This window comes from Cetorhinus maximus, chromosome 6, assembly GCF_964194155.1.
Source record: "Cetorhinus maximus chromosome 6, sCetMax3.hap1.1, whole genome shotgun sequence".
In the NCBI taxonomy this organism is placed as follows: domain Eukaryota; kingdom Metazoa; phylum Chordata; class Chondrichthyes; order Lamniformes; family Cetorhinidae; genus Cetorhinus; species Cetorhinus maximus.
In genome coordinates this window covers 21,730,069-21,748,993 of record NC_135884.1, presented here as the reverse complement: position 1 = coordinate 21,748,993, position 18,925 = coordinate 21,730,069, and the positions used below count along the sequence as shown (strand labels likewise).

General features: G+C 42.6%; 1 protein-coding gene across 4 annotated transcripts in view; it reads right to left on the bottom strand.

Annotated features, from left to right (window-relative positions):
• Nucleotides 1-17,304, bottom strand: part of LOC144681626 (POC1 centriolar protein homolog A-like) — a 142,870-nt gene extending 125,566 nt beyond the window's left edge. For 3 of the 4 annotated variants that reach the window (XR_013576812.1, XM_078543402.1, XM_078543403.1), the window contains exons 1-3: nucleotides 17,155-17,288; nucleotides 16,673-16,757; nucleotides 10,143-10,314 (exon numbers count right to left, since the gene is read on the bottom strand). Coding sequence is in view for 3 of the 4 variants with exons in the window: in XM_078543402.1 (XP_078399528.1) it covers nucleotides 10,143-10,314; nucleotides 16,673-16,757; nucleotides 17,155-17,169 (272 nt within the window). In the remaining variant the exon portion in view is untranslated. Of the gene's footprint in view, nucleotides 1-10,142; nucleotides 10,315-16,672; nucleotides 16,758-17,154 lie in introns of all 4 variants that reach the window. The other variant, XM_078543401.1, reaches the window with a different exon arrangement.
• Between the last annotated feature and the right edge of the window lie 1,621 nt (nucleotides 17,305-18,925).

The following is an 18,925-nucleotide window of genomic DNA, read 5'->3' as shown; positions in this document are numbered from 1 at the left end:
ACAACATAGTGATGCCCATAAGACTTAATCCTGAGCACCTGCACAATACATCAATTTAAACAAATTTGTTCTCAAGAACTATTGTACCCCTTTCAAGCTGAGTAAGTGAGCAGCAGACAACATTATTTTTTTTCATTTTCACTAAAGGTCAAAATCGTCAACAAATTTTATTTTTAATTCAAATGCTGCCAGACCATTTCATAAACAATGTTCACAGACAACTTCTGCCAATCTAAACAATTATGAATCAAATAAATCACTTGTCAATAGTCTGCATGCAAAAAGATATTTTAACCAAGCTGTCTGAATTTAATGTGCATTTGGTATTTTGCTTGGGCAAAGTTTGAAAAGTGTTAATGTTTCAAAACAGAAAGCAATGCAATTAAAACTGAACATCAAAATTTCAAGTACAGAGTTGCTTGGCACTACTTGTGCAAAGTTAGCTGGTTTATGGCTATTGAATGTAGCATTTCAAGAAGGCGGTTCACCACCATCTTCTCAAGGGCAACTCGCAATAAGCAATATATGCTGGCTTTGCCAGTGACACCCATATCCCATGGAAGAATACAAAAAACATCTCATGAACGTGCTGCTCATGATTAGCCTTTCATCCATCAAGGGCACAAACCTGTTATGGGGATCTGTCTCATGCCAGACTAATTGTGAAGCTCCTGGGGGAAAGTTGGTAAGGTCTCTGAGGTCAAGGGTAACCTAAGGTGACATGCCTAGTGAATCTAAATCAAATGAACCTACTACTATAGACTCAGTATCCCAAGAATAGCTCACTGGTGGCATCTGGAGGAATAAACCATCACTGGGATCCATACTGGGAGCTGTACCTGCATGAGTCACAAAAATTTAGTATGCAAGTACAGCATGTAATCAAGAAGGCTAATAGAACGCTATCCTTTATTACAAGAGGAATTGAACATAAAAAGTAAGGATGTTTTGCTTCAGTTATACAGGTCATTGGTGAGACCACATCTCAAATACTGTGCGCAGTTTTGGACTCCTTGCTTAAGAAACGATGTAAATGCGTTGAAGGTGCTTTAGAGGAGGTTTACTAGATTGATACCTGGAATGAGTGGGTTGTCTTATGAGGAAAGGTTAAGACAGGCTGGGCTTGTTTCCACTGGAGTTTAGAAGAGAGAGGGGTAACTTGATTGAAGTATATATGATCCTGAATGATCTTGACAAGGTGGATGTGGAAAGGATGTTTCCTCTTGTGGGTGAGTCCAGAACTAGGGGGCACTGTGTTAAAATTAGGGGTCGCCCTTTTAGGACAGAGATGAGGAGAAATTTTTTCTCTCAGAGGGTTTTTGTGACTTTGGAACTCTCTACCTCAGAAGGCGGTGGAGGCGGGGTCACTGAATATTTTTAAGGCAGAGGTAGATAGTTTCTTGTTAGGCAAGGGAATCAAAAGGTTATCGGGGGTAGATGGGAATGTGGAACTCGAAACACAAACAGATCAGCCATGATCTTACTGAATGGCGGAGCAGGCTCGAGAGGCCGAATGGTTTACTTCTGCTGCTATTTCGTATGCTCTTGCCACAGCTCCAGGTAGGCATGCAAGCCAATGCCCCAACAAGTAGGCTAGTCCTAGGTGGACAAATAGCATGCTGCAGTTCTGATAAGCATGGTTATAGTTAGGTGAACTCCAGCAGTTTCCCAACACGTAAACATGGGGATCCCAGAACGTAGCCTCTGCTAACCTGCAAAAGTTCTGTGAACTTGGGTAACTGCGTTGTACCCCTACAAGAGGAATATACAATTTATGTTGGGCAGACAGAAACCTTGCAGGGACTTGATCTGGAGGTTCAAGCCTGGTGAGCAACTTTTGCACACCAGAAATCCAGTTGCTGAATAAGCAAACTAATAATACGAAACCGAAGCTCATATGGCTGCTATTATCTGCAATACATTATTGAAACAAACTCTCCATTGTTTTATTCCATACAAAACAAGTTGACTTTAGGGTGATTGTTTTATTCTGTTTTTGGGAATTTATTTGAAGGGTCAAGATTGCGAATGTCACACTGGTTTGCAGTGGCAAACTCATGATTAAACTGCAGTGTAACTTGTCTCATTTCACTGCCTATTGCAATAGCCTCAGCATACTGTTGCTTCAATATATAAAAATAGACTTAAAACACCTATCCAAACACAGAAAATATTATGGCCCTAAACTACCCCAGAGAATATGGAAGATGTCACTGAGTGTATTCAAGACAGAGATCGATAGATTTCTAGATGTTAAAGGCATCAAGGAATATGGGGAAAGTGTGGGAAAATGACATCAAGTTAAAAGATCAGCCATGATATAGTTGAATGGTGGAGCAGGCTCGAGGGGCGAATGGCCTACTCTGGCTCCTATTTCCTATGTTCCTATATTCACATCCAGAGGCTCTTCTTAATATATAGTTCTATTTGTTTTAAAATAGCTGTAGATCAGGTGTTTTATTGGCCTTCTCACAATATCAAAAGATATTTACTGAAGAAATAAAACAGTGCTCCACTGATTGCAGTATACCTGCATATTATTATAACCTAGCAATTGTTAGATGCAAACTGGATAAGAAACAAATATAAAAACAACTTAATGAAGTACTTTCAGCTTGTTGAAATAATCTCATTATTTAATCTGGAGACCACTTCAAGTGTGTTTTGCACGCAGAAGAAATACTGGGTAATCACCTCTTATGATATCATTTCAATATGTTACATTGTGTATTGCTTGATGAGTGCACCCCAAAGTACTACAGACCTATAAGAACTTTTACACCCTCAGCAAAATTCTAACCTCAAAAAAATCTTCATTTTTAAAAGAACAATAGCAATAGCACCACCTAGTGACCATTTAGAAGCACAACAGGAGAAAAGAAAAAATGCACTTTTCAATAACGCCTTGTGGTACTTAAAATACAGTAAATTACTCTAAGATGCAATGACTTTTATGCAGGTATATGATGGTCATTTTGCAGACAGCAAAATCCCATAAAAAGCAATAAATGAAAGATTAGTTAATCTGCTTTTAATGGTTTTGGCTGAGGGAAGAATTAAGGTGAACTCCCTGCTCTGCTTCGAATAATGTAATAAAACTGAATTTAACATCGCATTCAAAGGGCAGCATCTGTAAAAATGATACACACAGTCAGTACTGTACTACCTGATGTGTCCAAGCCTTGGGGTGAAGCTTAAAAAGAAATCATCATTCTCCAGCAAATAAAAATAAAACACACAGATGCTAGAGCTGTGGTAAATGAACTGCTATAAATCCATAGCATACCAGAGAGTTGACTCTTCTGAAATCCTCTCAAGTTTACTGACTCATCAGCACTCCTTTTCGTTATGGGGAAATGCATCACAGATTGACACAACATTGGGCCCAATTTTAATTAATTCAAAATCCATTTACTTACACGGAAATAAAATTGGGTCCAATGTCGATTTTGAGTTCTCTGTCATTAAAATAACCAAAAGGAGGCTCTTAGTCTTTTTTTGGCTAATCAAATGTGTTCTTTACCTATTCAAGGTGAAGAATGTCATTGCTGGTAAGAAGAACACTTTCTATTTCAGGAGGCAGTGACAGTATTATGCCCAAGCCAAATACAAACCAGTTAGGTGAAGATTAAAGCTCTCGATACTTTTCGCTAATAATGCACCTTAGGAGAGCAACACCAACTGCACCAAGGTGGCATTTTTACATTTCCCACACCAACTAACCTGGAGCCTAAGTGAGTTTCCCATGCTATTGCCTTTTTCAGATGGTTTTCTTCTGTAGCCCCATGGTTACTTAGAACTGAATAAAGACTGCCCAACTTCATATAGCCAGCAGAAAGAAGCAACTTTTAGCCCATCAATCTGTGCTTAATTTCATCATGGGCCAGGATTTAGAGGTCATTGACAGTGCTCGCTGCTGACATCGAATAAATCTCTGCACAAGCCTACCACGATTCCGGTGGTGAAAATTTCATCTGCCTTTAGGGGGTTTCCCCTCTCGCTATGGGCTGCAGTGAGCCCCAGGGGCATCAGCTAGTTGGGACAAAAATGACAGGCAGTTGTGGTTTACATTCACTTTTTTAAAAATTCATTCATAGGATGCAGGCTTCACTTGCTGGGCCAGCATTTATTGCCCATCCTTAGTTGAGAAGGTGGTGGTGAGCTGCCTTCTTGAACAGCTGCAGTCCATGTGCTGTAGGTACACCCACAATGCTGTTAGAAAGGGAGTTCCAGGATTTTGACCCAGCGACAGTGAAGGAACGTAGATATATTTCCAAGTCAAGATGGTGAGTGACTTGGAAGGGAACTTCCAGGTGGTGGTGTTCTCATCTATCTGCTGCCGTTGTCCTTCTAGATGGTAGTGGTCGTGGGTTTGGAAGGTGCTGTCTAAGAAACCTTGGTGAATTCCTGCAGTGCATCTTGTAGATGGTACACACTGCTGTCACTATGCGTTGATGGTGGAGGGAGTGAATGGCACCACACCCACAAACAATCAAGCGGGCTGCTTCGTCCTGGATGGTGTCGAGCTTTTTGAGTGTTGTGGCAGCTGCGCTCATCAGGCAAGTGGGGAGTATTCCATCACACTCCTGACTTGTGCCTTGTAGATGGTGGGCAGGCTTTGGGGAGTCAGATGTTGAGTTACTCGTCGTATGATTCCTAGCCTCTGACCTGCTCTTGTAGCCACAGTATTTATATGGCTAGTCCAGATCAGTTTCTGGTCAATGGAAACCCCAGGATGTTGATAGTGGGGGATTCAGTGATGGTAATGCCATTGAACATCAAGGGGCGATGGTTGGATTCTCTCCTTTTGGAGACGGTCATTGCCTGGCACTTGTGTGGCGCGAATGTTACTTACCACTTGTCAGCCCAAACCTGGATATTGTCCAGGTCGTGCTGCATTTGGACATTGATTGCTTCAGTATCTGAGGAGTCGCAAATGGTCCTGAACATGGTGCGATCATAAGCAAATATCCCCACTTCTGACCTTATGATGGAAGGAAGGTCATTGATGAAGCAGCTGAAGATGGTTGGGCCTAGGACACTACCCTGAGGAACTCCTGCAGTGATGTCCCGGAGCTGAGATGACTGACCTCCAACGACCACAACCATCTTCCTTTATAGTAGGCATGACTCCAACCAGTGGAGAGTTTTCCCCCTGATTCCCATTGACTTCAGTTTCACGAGGGCTCCTTGATGCCACACTGTCAAATGCAGCCTTGATGTCAAGGGCAGTCACTCTCAGCTCACCTCTGGAGTTTAGCTCTTTTGTCCATGTTTGATCCATGGCTGTAATGAGGTCAGGAGCTGAGTGGCCCTGGCAGAACCCAAACTGAGCGGCAGCGAGCGGGTTATTGCTAAGCAAGTGCCGCTTGATAGCACTGTCAATGACCCCTTCCATTACTTTACTGATGATCAAGTGTAAACTGATGGGGTGCAAATTGGCTGGGTTGGATTTGTTCTGCTTTTTGTGTACAGGGCATACCAGGGAATTTTCCAAATAGCCGGGTAGATGCCAGTGTTGTAGCTGTACTGGAACAGCTTGGGTATGGGTGCACCAAGTTCCGGAGTACAAGTCTTCAGTACTATTGCTGGAATATTGTCAAGGCCCGTAGCCTTTGCAGCATCCAGTGCCTTCAGCCATTTCTTGATATCACGTGGAGTGAATCAAATTGGCTGAAGACTGGCATCTATGATGCTGGGGACCTCTGGAGGAGGCCAAGATGGATCATCCATTCAGCACTTCTGGCTGAAGATTGTAGCAAATGCTTCAGCCTTATCTTTTGCAATGATGTGCTGGGCTCCTCCATAATTGAGGATGGGGATATTTGTGGAGCCTCCACCTCCAGTAAGTTGTTTAATTGTCTCCACCATTCACGACTGGATGTGGCAGGACTGCAGAGCTTAGATCTGATCCGTTGGTTGTGGGATCGCTTACGCTGTCTATCACTTGCTACTTATGCTGTTTGGCACGCAAGTAGCCCTGTGTTACAGCTTCACCAGCTTCAGGCTGACACCTCATTTTTAGGTATGCCTGGTGCTGCTCCTGGCATGCCCTCCTGCATTCTTCATTGAACCAGGGTTGATCCCCTGGCTTGATGGTAATGGTAGAGTGGGGGATATGCCGGGACATGAGGTTGCAGATTGTGTTTGAGTACAATTCTACTGCTGCTGATGGCCCACAGCGCTTCATGGATGCCCAGTCTTGAGCTGCTAGATCTGTTCGAAATCTATCCCATTTAGCATGGTGGTAGTACCACACAACGCAATAGAGGGTATGTGAAGCCAGGACTTTACCTCCACAAGGACTGTGCAGTGGTCACTCCTACCAATACTGTCATGGACAGACGCATCTGCGGCAAGCAGGTTGGTGAGGATGAGGTCAACTATGTTTTTCCCTCTTGTTGGTTCCCTCACCATCTGCCGCAGATCCAGTCTAGCAGCTATGTCCTTTAGGACTTGGCCAGCTCGGCCACTGCATCACAAGAACTGGGAATAAAAAGTTACTGCAGTAAAAGAGCATTGGAAAATCACATTAAAAAGATGCTAGAAAATAATATTTTTAGTACACATAATTAGTTCTACAAAATTTAACATGTTAAAATTTATAAAAATAATTTTGATCAAATAAACTATTTTAAAAAGTGATATTTAAAGAAACTGATCAGTCACGCCAAAAAGTCACTTTACTTTTTAACTTGATTTATCAGATTTTTAAAAAATTCATGTTAATAAAATGAATTGATTTTTAAAAATATTTAACTTTTAAAATGGGCTTGGCCTCCTTTAAATATTCACAAATTGAAAGGAAGCCCTTTATGTTTGAAAGTGCAAGCGTAAAATTTTAAAAACTAATGAATTCGGAATCAGTGAGCAATTAGCCCAACTTTGGGTTGGTTCCTTACTTGGCATTTGAAAAAGCAAACCCTTAGGAGTAGCACTGGTTGACCCACCACAACTTTTAGATTAGTACACTATGCGCTTTGGAAGTTGCAGGGCCTCATTGACATCCAGGAGCAGCAAATGCTGAACGTGTCACGCTACTAGCGCCACAATCTCTGGCCCAAGGTCTAGAATGAGAAAGGTTGACCCAATGTACCACCCAATGCTTTTCAAACCGGAAATATATCCAACGTTGCTTCCATCTTCAAGTTAGTGGGATCAGGGAGGCGAAAGGAAATTAGAACTAAAACTAAAGGGTTTTTTTATTTCTATTGTGATTTTGGTTTAGGTTCAATACCACAGCAAGTTAAAACAATTTATTATTGTATTTTATCAGCATCACAGTGCAGGAATCAAAAACATGCAAAATTGGTTGGAGTAGGGAGAGAAGTTTCCCAGGCCTGCCAGTAATCTGAGTTATGCCCTTCAGATAGGCAACTTTGAACAACACTGCCCACCTTCAGCAACAAGTGTGTTGGAAAAATGTTTTTCTCCAAATCACAGGTTTTAGAGTCATAGGGCAGAATTTTCCCCGTTGGGGGGAAGTTGATGGGCGGGTGCACTTCGATTGGCGCCCCCGATCTGAGACGCGGCGCCATTTTACGTGGGCGGGCCAATTAAGGCTATGCACTCCCTGTGCAGGTGGGGGGGCAGGGGATCCCTAAAATCGAGAGTGCGCTCTTTCGCGCATGCACACGAAAGAGCGCACTCATCTCCCTGAGGCTAAGTGCAGCCTCAGGGAGATCGCCTCTACTTTCAACAATATTAAAAATAGAAAAAGAAATTCCCTTACATGTCCCCTCATATGACAATGTCACATGAGTTGGGACATGTTCATAATTTCCATAACAACTTTATTTAAATTTTAAAAACCCCACATGAAACCTCATCCCGCCAGTGGATGAGGTTTCATGTTTTTTCTAGTTGCTGCCAGGCCTCCTGGCTGACCCGCCAACCTTAAGGTTGGATGGGCAGGTTCTTTAATTACTTAATTGGTCCTGTCAATGGCCTCAATTGGCCATTGACAGGTCGGCGGGCGGGCAGCTGATTTTGTTGCGCTCCCACCTTCCTGAAAATTTAAATCGGGCACGGCGATGTCGGGAGTGCCCCCCGACGTCACTGCACATTATTTTATGCGTCGGCGAGCGGGCCCCGCCCCCATTCACCGACGGTAAAATCCTGCCCACCGAGTCATAGAGATCTACAGCACAGAAAAAGGCCCTTTGGCCCATCGAGTCTGCACCGGTCAAACAAGTGACTAACTATTCTAATCCCATTGTCCAGTGATAGGCCCTTAGCCTTGTATGCCGTGGCACCGCAAGTGCACATCCAAATATTTTTCAAGCAAGGGTCTTTGAGAAGTTCCATGGGGACCACTCTGTATTAGCATGGTAATTCTGTTACATTCAATTAAATGTTTTCTACAATGATGGTAATGTTCTTCTTTGCTAGCTGGCATTGTGTTTCAGAAGTTAGGGAAGAGAGTTCCCTGAAGTGTGTCAACATTAGCGGGGAGTCCCCCACAAAGAAAATTTCAAAAACCACTACTCTAAACTAGTCTGAGATAATACGCAAATCTAAGCCATCATAATTTAAAAATGATGAATTGATCATAATTTTGTTACCCACCTACATCTGCCACCAATTCTAGTGGTTGAGGCCCCAAGACAGCTGACCCGATTATCTCAACTGCCTAAATTTCCTCCTTTGAACTGCAGCTCTGAATTGGTCAACTGCTGCCTCAATTTTTGCCGCTAATGTCCCACCATCTGCCATTTCTTGGTTTGATTCTATGGTCCATCTATCACCCTGGCTCCCTTGGAACATCACAACTATCTTTGTCTCCTTTTTGCTCACGCCTCTCCCTACCTTTCCACAACCTCCTGTATATATTACCATTTCCTTGCATATACTTCATCGACCCTACAGAAACCGACTTCCTTCAACCTTTCTCAATAATCCCAGATCAAGCACTGATTACCCCCACTGATCAAGCTCCATTGAAGCCCACTTTCTAACTGACACTTATTGCCCCATCATTTCCAATTCACAGATAAAACTAATCCTCACCTAAACAGCCACGGATTGAGTACAGGCCACATGCTGTAAAAGGCAAGTCGCATCCGATAAATTTAATAGAGTTGCTTAGGCAACTAACAAACTGTATTGCTGAAGGAAATGCCATGGATATTGCATATATGGAATTTCAAAAAGCTTCGAGAGGCAGGCAGCATTAAAGGGACAGTAAGACTATGGATAGGAAAGTGCAAAAAACAGAGGGGAGCAGTTAACTGATGTTTTCTGGGTTGGAAGGATATAAACAGTGCTATTATCTTGTGGTTAGTGTTGGGGCCATCAAGATCTGGACAGGTAATGGAGAGCAAAATATGAAAATATGCAGGTATTTTAAATGTGGTTAACTGTAGAGAGCTGCAAGCAGTTTCAGGAAGACACAGACAGGTTAGTAGATTAGGTAAATAGATGTCAAGTGAAATTGATCAGAGAAATGCGATGATACATTTTGGTAGAATAAGGAAAAGACATATACACTAAATGGTAAAAGTTTAAAAGAACAGAGAGACACATAAAGATCCAGATACGTACATCTCAAAGTGAAAGGGCAAAGTGACAAAGTTGCTTACGGAGGCACATGTGGCCCCAGGTTTCGAAGACTGCAAAAACAAAGAGGCAATGCTAAAATCTATACAAATCATGTTAGACCACAGTTAAAAAACATATGCCCGGTTTTGACTGCTTTCAGGAAAGATGCCAAGACTACGAAAAGAGTGCAGCAAAGATTTGGTAATATTTTACCAGGGATGAAAAGCTTACGTTAAAAAGGAATATTAAAGGAAATTGTGTCTTTTCATTGGAACAAGGAAGATCAGAGGTCCTCAGAGATGTTCAAAATTATGAGGCTTTTTGACAAGTTAAAAAGGAAAAACTTTTTCCACTGCTCAATGAGCATAAGTTTAAGATCATCATCCAGAAAACAAGGAGAGACATTAGGAGAATTTTATTCCAGGGTGTATACTTACCTAAGTGTCGGAAACTTTCCTGCTTGCAACCAATAAAACAAAAATTGGCAGGCACAATAAGAATTGGGACTAACGTGAATCAAAATTGATAGCTCTAGAGCAGTAATAGGTATCAACCTTTCATGTCCCATTTTAACTCACAAGTACAAAAAAAATTGTTCTTACACACTGGGAACCCAGAGGCGGACTGTTTTGTCTCGGGATGCAGAAGCGACTAAGTGGCCAGAGGGAGAGAATTGAACTGAGAGGATTGCATCTTTGTGACCTACAAATCGATAGGCTCTCATCTGTGGTTTCAAATTCCAGATCATGACACAGGAATCCATTGATCCAGTTGCTGTTAAAAGAAAAGAATGGTTTAAGGTTTGTTTCGAACCTGCAACTTAACTTTACGTTTTCTTTGTTTAAAATTATGCACAAAAGCAGTCTCTTTCAACTCCTTTTCCTAATTGGTAAACTGAGTACATGACCACCAAATTCCATAGTCCTCCAATGCTGTAATTTCCGTGATGCTATGAAAACTATGCCTCATCTGTCTCAAATCTGTCAATTTTGATCAGTGTATAAAAACTGTGAAACAGAAGTTGGTCTTACACCAGATTTTGGATCTCTTTGCTCCTTTCAGGAACAGGGACTACCCGAAAGCCCCACCATTGGCAGTACTACTTTTATTTTCTCTCACCAACTTTCGCCCCTCCTATTCTTTTCTCACTGGATGGCATTGATTCCTTATAGTTACGTTAGCCATTATTCATCCATAAGCCTCATGAGCCAGTGTTAGCAAACTAATCAATAGTGAAGGCATCACAGCCAAACATAATTCTGTTCTGACCAAACAAGCATCAAGGACCATCAGACACAGATTAGGAGCCGGATTTCTAACTGGTTTTCCCCTTTTTAAGTCATGGGGGCTGAGGCCAGTTGTGACCTCACCACTGCCCCAACTAATTTGGGGACAAAGCTTTGGGCTTTCCTGACCTATGAGGACCACGTAATCAATGGATAAATTAGCCGAGCCAGCAGATAAGCCAGTGAGAAAAATAAGCAACCATATGTCCTTCTTTTCGGATGAAAAAGTAAACCAATGCCCTGCCTGCTCTTGAGCAGATGTAAAACATCCCACGCACAATTTCAAAGAACAGCAGGGGAGTTATCCCCTGTGGCCAATATTTTATCCCTTAATGCCATGAAGCTATTAACGTATATGGGGAAAAATTTCCCCCGTTAGGGGTGGGGGGCGGGGGGTGGGAGCGGGCGCCAGTTAAGGCCCACCCAGCGTGACATCCACTCGGAAGCGCTCCCTGTGCGGGTGGGGTGGGGATTCCCTGAGCCGGTAGTGTGCTCTTTCGCACATGCGCGTGAAAGAGCGCACAGATCTCCCTGAGGCTAAGTGCTGCCTCAGGGGGGTCGGCTTGGAATTAAAATTTGTAATACAAATGATTAAAAAAATTTCCCTGGCAGGTCCCCTCATGTGACATATCTGGATCTTTATGTTGGGACATGTCCATAGCTTTTATTGAAACCATTAATAAAAATTTAAATAACCTCATGAAACCTCATCCCGCCCGTGGATGAGGTTTCATGCTTTTTCCGAAGCCCGCCAGGGCTCCCGGCCTGCCCGCCAACCTTAAGGTTGGACGGGCAGGTCCATTAATGACTTGAATTAGTTTTTCAATGGCCTCAATAGGCCGTTGACAGGTCGGCGTGCACCCCCGCCAACCTGAAAATGGAAATGATGCGGGGTGACGTCGGGAGTTTCACCCGATGTCATCCCGCATCATTTTACATGTCATCGAGCCAGCCCCACCCGCGCTCACTGACCGGATGATCCTGCCCATAATATTTTGGAAAATAATTTTCTTCTAAAAAAGAGGTTTAGTCTGCAGGTATGTCTTAACTGGATTAAAGCCAGCCTTTCTGGGTGCTTTGATATGTACTAGTTTTGATATGGAAGAGAGATAGTGTGCATTTGCATTTTTTTAAACAGAGCTATCTAGCAGATACCAAGCCATATGTTTATATTACTAATAAAATTGGTACCATGAAAGGGGTTTCATTGTTAAAAGATGGAGTTCAAAGAGACTGGTGAGACAATGAGAATTTAAATTCAATCAGTGGTGGTAGGCATAATTTAAGCAGTTTTCGGGTGTGCAGGCAGACGCAATTGAAGATCAAAAGGCAGCTGCAAGCCTCCAACTGGCTCCACACTGAAAAGAACCTCATTTTGAATTCATAAGGTGAAAATGCTTTGCCTGGTGTTTGGTTAAGTCTATGAGTTGCTGTTGCCTTAATGGAGATTAGTTTGGGAATTTGTTAAAAGTTATGATAGTAGTAATTTGTAGCCATCTATACATATATTTTAACCTGTGTAACTTAATAAAATGTTTCATTTAGTTTAATGTAAAACCTCAAGAACTAGTGGTCTGATTCCTGAGTTTTGAGTCGCATCTCAAACATAACACTTAAATTATTGGTTAAGACAGTTGTTTAAAGTTTCCCTCTGGGATTTTTAAAAATAACTCCGCTTTACCAAATGCATCGGTCATAACACTTAACATTACAATAAACAGATTAACTGGCCATTATCACATTGCTGTTTGTGGGAGCTGGCTCTACACAAATTGGCTGCTGCATTTCCTACATTATAGCGACTATTCTTCAAAAAATACTTCATTGGCGTAAAATGCTTCAGAAAGTCCAGTGATCGTGAAAGGCGCTATATAATGCAAGTCTTTCTTTCTTTCACATTATTAGTTTGAAATAAAACAGATGAAGTATGATGCCATTTTGTGGTAAAAATTTATTGTGTTGAACTTCTTTTCAGAAACAAAGAAATAACAATGGCAGTTAGATAAGCACTGCTGTTTTATTCTATTTTACAAAAATCTGTTTAATAGCTGTAAACAGTCCACGCTTAAAAATGTCAGCTAAAGTAATGTTCGTTCTTTGAGTGTCAGCAGTTTATGTCATGTAAACTTTAAGGATCTTCATAGAAACTCTGGTTTTCCACATATTTGGTATTTAAGATTCGAGCATTCATCAAAATAATCAATCTTAAGAAACTGTCTACTAACTAAAGGCATATTATATTCCTTTTAATGAACATAAATACAATATTGAGCTATACTTTCTCCTAACAAATAGCGATCATCAGGTTTAGAGTCATTAGGGAAAGAGATGGAAAAATCCAAGGTGATGATACTCAGCTGGACAGGGGCTAATTTCAATGAGCCGGAAAAGGGTCTAGCCCAGGTGGATTGTAAATAATGGTTGGCAAGCCAAACAGTAATTGGGTATTGGGAGGCCTTCAGGGAGGAGGTAGTTTGAGTACAGGGTAAACACATTCTTGAGGGGATAAAGGAAGGGCATCCAAAGACAGAGCTCCCTAGATGACTAAAGGGATTAAAATGAATCGGAGAAAGGCGGCATGATAAATGTCAGCTTCAAAATGCAGTAGCGAATCACACAAAGTGCAGAGGAGAATTGTAAAAGGAAATCAAGGATTGTATTAAGTCAAAGGAAGAGGCATATAGAGTTGCCAAAAAAATATGGTAAGCCTGAAAATTGGGAGCATTTTAGAATTCTGCAAAAGAAGACCAAGAAAAAGATTAAAAAGGGAAAACAGGAAACGAGAGCAAACAAGCAAGAAACATAAGGGCTGTAAAAGCTTCTATAGGTATATAAAAAGAAAAAGATCAGCAAAAACAAATGCGGGTCCATTACAAGCAGAGTCAGGGGAATAAGGAAATGGCAGAGAAACTAAGCAAATGCTGTCCGTCTGTATTCACAGAGGAAAATACTAAAAAACCTCCCAGAAATAATTGAGAATCAAGGGACTAGTGTTAACGAGGAACTGCAAGATATTAATATTCCGAAAAAAAAGTACTAGAGAAATTAACAGGACTTAAAATAGATAAATCCCCTGAACCTGATGATCTATATCCCAGATTGTTGAAAGAGGTGGCTGTAGAGGGAGTAGGTGCATTGGTGGTCATCTTTCAAAATTCTATAGATTCTGGAATGGTTCCTGCAGATTGGAAAGTGGCAAAAGTAAGCCCACTTTTTAAGAAAGGAGAGAGAGAGAAAATGGGGAACTACAGACCTGTTAGCCTGACATCAGTAGTAGGAAAATTGCTAGGATCGATAATAAAAGATGTGATAACAGGACACTCAGAAAATAATAATAGGACTGGGCAGAGTCAACATGGATTTATAGAAGGGAAATCATGTTTAACAAACCTATTGCAGTTTTTTGAGGATGTAATTAGCAGAATGGATAAGAAGGAACCAGTGGATGTGGTATATTTTGATTTTCAGAGAGCTTTTGATAAGGTCTTACACAAGAGGTTAGTAAACAAAATTAGAACATACGGAATTGGGGGGATTACACTGGCATGGATTGAGAACTGGTTAATGGACAGAAAACAGAGAGTAGGGATAAATGGGTCATTTTCAGATTGGCAGGTTTTGACTAGTGGGGTACCGTAAGGATCAGTGCTTGGGCCCCAGCTATTTACGATCTATATCAATGATTTGGATGTGAGGATTAAAGGTAATATTTCTAAGTTTGCAGATGACACCAAACTAGGTGGAAGTGAAAGTCGTGAGGGGGATTTGGAGAGGCTAAAGCAAGTGGGCAAAAATTTGGCAGATGGAATACAATGTGGAGAAATGTGAGGTTATTCACTTTGGTAGGAAAAACAGAAATACAGAATATTTCTTAAATGGTGAGAGTCTGGGAAGTGTTGAGCTTCAAAGGGACTTGAGTGTCCTTGTTCATGAGTCACTGAAAGTTAACAAGCAGGTACAGCAAGCAATTAAGGCGGCAAATGGTATGTTGGCATTTACTGCAAGAGGATTTGAGCATAGGAGCAAAGGTGTTTTACTGAAATTATATAGAGCCTCGGTGAGACCGCACCTGGAACATTGTGTGCAGTTTTAGTCTCCTTACCTAAGGAAAAATATACTTGCCATAGAGGGAGTGCAACTAAATTAATTCCTGGGATGGAGGGATTGTCCTATGAGGATCGATTAAAGGGCCTTTATTCTCTAGAGTTTAGAAGAATGAGAGGTGATCTCATTCAAACATGATAGATACAGGAAGGATGTTTACGCTGGCTGGGGTGTCTAGAACCAGGAAACTTAGTCTCAGAATAAGAGGCAGGTCATTTTGGACTGAGGAGAGGAGGAATTTCTTCTCTCAAAGGGTGATGAATCGTTGGAATTCTCTGCCCCAGAGAGGTGTGGAGGCTCAGGCACTGAGTATGTTCAAGACAGAGATTGATAGATTTCTACATAAAAAACATCAAAGGACATAGGGATAGTGCAGGAAAACGCTGTTGAAGTAGAACATCAGTCATGATTTTATTGAATAGTGGAGTGGGCTTGAAGGGCTGAATGGCCTACTCCTGCTCCTATTTCTGAGTGAATGAGGATAGACTAGCAGATAACGTAAAAAGGAGCACCACAGTCTTTTCTGAGCATTTAAAAAGATGGTGAAAGGAGGGTGGGGCCAATTGATTAAGGACCAAAAAGGAAATCTTGAAGACAGAGGGCATGGTTGGCAAAGTAAATGAGTATTATGGATCTGCCTTCACACAAGATGCTGCCGCCAACGTCAGTAAAGGAAGAACAAAGAAATAAAAGCACACGCTGCCCAGCCAATCCTACAAAGTCCTCTAACATCTGGGGACTTGTGCCAAAATTGCAAGAGCTGTCCCAAAGGACTGCCCAAGCAAAAGCCTGACATAGTCTCCTTAACAAATCATACCTAATAGCCCATGTCCCAGACTCCTCGATCACCATTCATGGGTAGGTCCTGTTCCACTGGCAGGACAGACCCACCAGAAGTGGCAACACAGTGGTATACACTCGGGAAGGAGCAGCCCTTGGAATTCTCAACATTGACTATGGACCCCATGAGGTCTCATGGCATCAAGCCAAACATTGGTAAGGAAACCTCCTGCTGATTACCATCAATCATCCTCTCTCAACTGATGAATCAGTATTCCTCTATGTTGAACACTACTGGGAGAAGCACTGAGGCTAGCACTGAATGTCCTCAGAATGAGAGACTTCAATGTCCATCACCAAGAGTCCTGCAGTAGCACCAGTACCAACAGAGCTGGCTGAGTCCTGAAGGGCATATCTGCCAGACTGGGCCTGCAACCCTCAGAACCTTACTAATGGCATTAAGTAAATGGTATAGTGTGTATTTTACTGACGATTGGATATATAATGTCAAAAAGTGTGGACTTGACGAGCCAAAGTTGTGTTTTTCAATTCCATTTTTTGGCTTTGCTTCCACAACAATAAGAATATAAAGTCTGGACCTACAGTGATAGTAGTCCAGTTCAGAATGAGGATTAGGATGTTTTGATTATCCATGATCAACATTGATGTTGACTGAACTCTGGCCTGGTGAAAAAAAAATCTAGGATTTTGTCTGGTGTTGGAAACATTTTCCTACATTGCAACATTTAGACTTCAAAAGTACATCCTTGGCTATAAAGCGCTTTGGAACATCCTAAGGTAATGAAAAGCACTGTAGGTCTTTATTGCTAGGTAGCTGGATCTCGAGAAGTCCTCAACGCCTTCTCCCTGGACACAGAAGTTGTCACACATCCGATCCCCTAACTTTATGGGTGTCCCAAAAGATTATAAAATTGATCATTTAATCAGGAAATGCAACATACCCAACTGCTTCATGTTAGCGTTAAAGTCGATACTTGTGACAGTGTCACGGTGGCCTTTAAAGTGGCGTTCTAATGTTGGATCCTCCTGCAAAATAAGAAGTGAGATCTTAAATGTTTGCACATACTGTGTTACAAACACCAGCCGCACCAGTCAATAACTATTGCTACTGTACGTTGTTTTTTTTTTAAATGATGAGCAGAGGTGACTCGATACCCTCCGGCGGTTGTGTGCTTGTTCTGGGAGGATAGTCAATGTAAGAGTTAGATAGAGTAGGATGCAAGAGGCCAGCCCGTCCAACCCCCGCCAGCTCCAGTCTCCCACAGGCAGCGAGAGGGCCTCCGGTCAGGGAAGCCTTGCAGGTCTCGCCTTCCCGCGGCCGGAGCCCCAACCCAGAGCCGGGGCTGACAGCCGCCGGGGTCGGGGCCCTCAGCCGCCCAGCTGGGGGGGGGGGGAGGGGGTGGGGAAGGAGAGGTTAACCTACCAGGCCGGAGTGCATCTTGTCTCAGTGTCTTGAGTCAGGATAAAAGAGGCCACCTGCCCTCTCAGCCCAGCGCTACCTCCGTCTCCCTGGTTACCCCCGCCTTCACCAATCAACGCGTTCTCCTCCCGCGCGCTGCTCGCCGCCGCCGCCGCCGCCAGGCCACGCCCCTCCCTTAAAGACAAAGGCACAGATCGAATTTCTCTCGGCCGATTTATATGTCAACCTGTGGTGAAGCGGGGTACCATGTACCTTTAAGAGAATGCAAGTGGACTAACCATGTGACAGTACTGACCAATCACTGTACAGCGCGGGCTACTGGTTAACTGTAAGTCTGGAGGTGGTTGTGGGAGTATGGAAGGGTTTGGTGCTCTGCCTTCTTTGCAATAAACAATCACAGTTTGTTCTTATGTAGGGCTCTCTCCGTTATTGATAGCGAGCATCAACTAATAGGTGGATATGAAGGTGTGTAATTCGAATTTATTTGGGTAGTGAACTCATAGACTTAAGACATAAAACAATCACGACAGTGGAAGAACTAGAAGCAGTAGTAAAGTCACCTTTGAAAGAATCAGACACTTTTCAAGTCATGGTCCTCCCTACGTCGTGTCTCCTGAGCATTATTTTTTGCACTCGAAGCAACATTTTATTTTACACACCCCACATTACACTGAAAGATTTTGGCCCAGATCTTCCAGTCTCCGGATGGCCAGAGATCGGACATACAAGATGCACACAGACTCCTTGGAATAGCTAGGTAAGTTTGAATTTCCGATGGGCAACTCCCCTGTTCCACCAGACTGTCCAACAAAGTCTGCAACTTAGAAGACTTACATGGATAGTTACCCAGGAAATGTTAGACGGAAACATCCTACTCTAACTCCTAGTAATGACAACTGACCCCCCCAATCTTTCAAACTAATCTCTCCGCAACCCCCCGATTCCCCCCCAGCCAACCTGACCAACCGTGACCACCCGACTACCCTCGATCCTCCAACTACACCCCAACTCCCCACCAACCCAACCTGACCACCTCCCACTGCCTGACTACCTCCCCGACCCTCCAACTCCTCCTGACACCCTGACTCCCCACCAACCCCCACCTCATCTACCTTACCCACCCTACCCCCACACCCACCTTACTCCCTTACCCACTTCCTTTGCATAGCTGTTCAAAGAAGCTTTGGGACATTTAAACTTTTTACTTACCAGAATAGGGCAGCTAGTGCCGTAAAGAGCGGTGTGGCTTCTGGCAGATTCCCTTCACTGATGTCTCTGAGGTTTCCTGCACTGAGTGAATTTGGAAGGATCCTCCATTGGAAGATTGCCCTGAAATTTCAGAGGAAGGTAAGTGGATTTTTTTTGTCCGATCAGTGTTGGAAGTAGGGGTTCTGACCCTGATCAGATGAATTGGACCCATGTATCAAAAAGAATAACCCAAACTTTCAGCCACCCCCAAAGCCGCAGGCAGATCTTGGTTTCTCGCCATCATCCAAATTGTTGACAAGTTTAATTGTTTTAGAATTCCACAAGGAACTGCAAGAAAATACAAACAACAAGGTTATTATTGAATGGCTCATTTTTAAACAACAAAAAAAAGTCTTGAGGGGAAAGCTAAAAAATGTGAACACAAAAGCAAAGTACAATGGATGATGGAAGCCCAAAATAAAAACAGAAAATGTTGGAAATACTCAGTCGGACTGGCAGCATCTGATGACAGGTCACAGACCTGAAACTTCAATTCTATTTCTGTCTCCACTGATGCTACCAGACT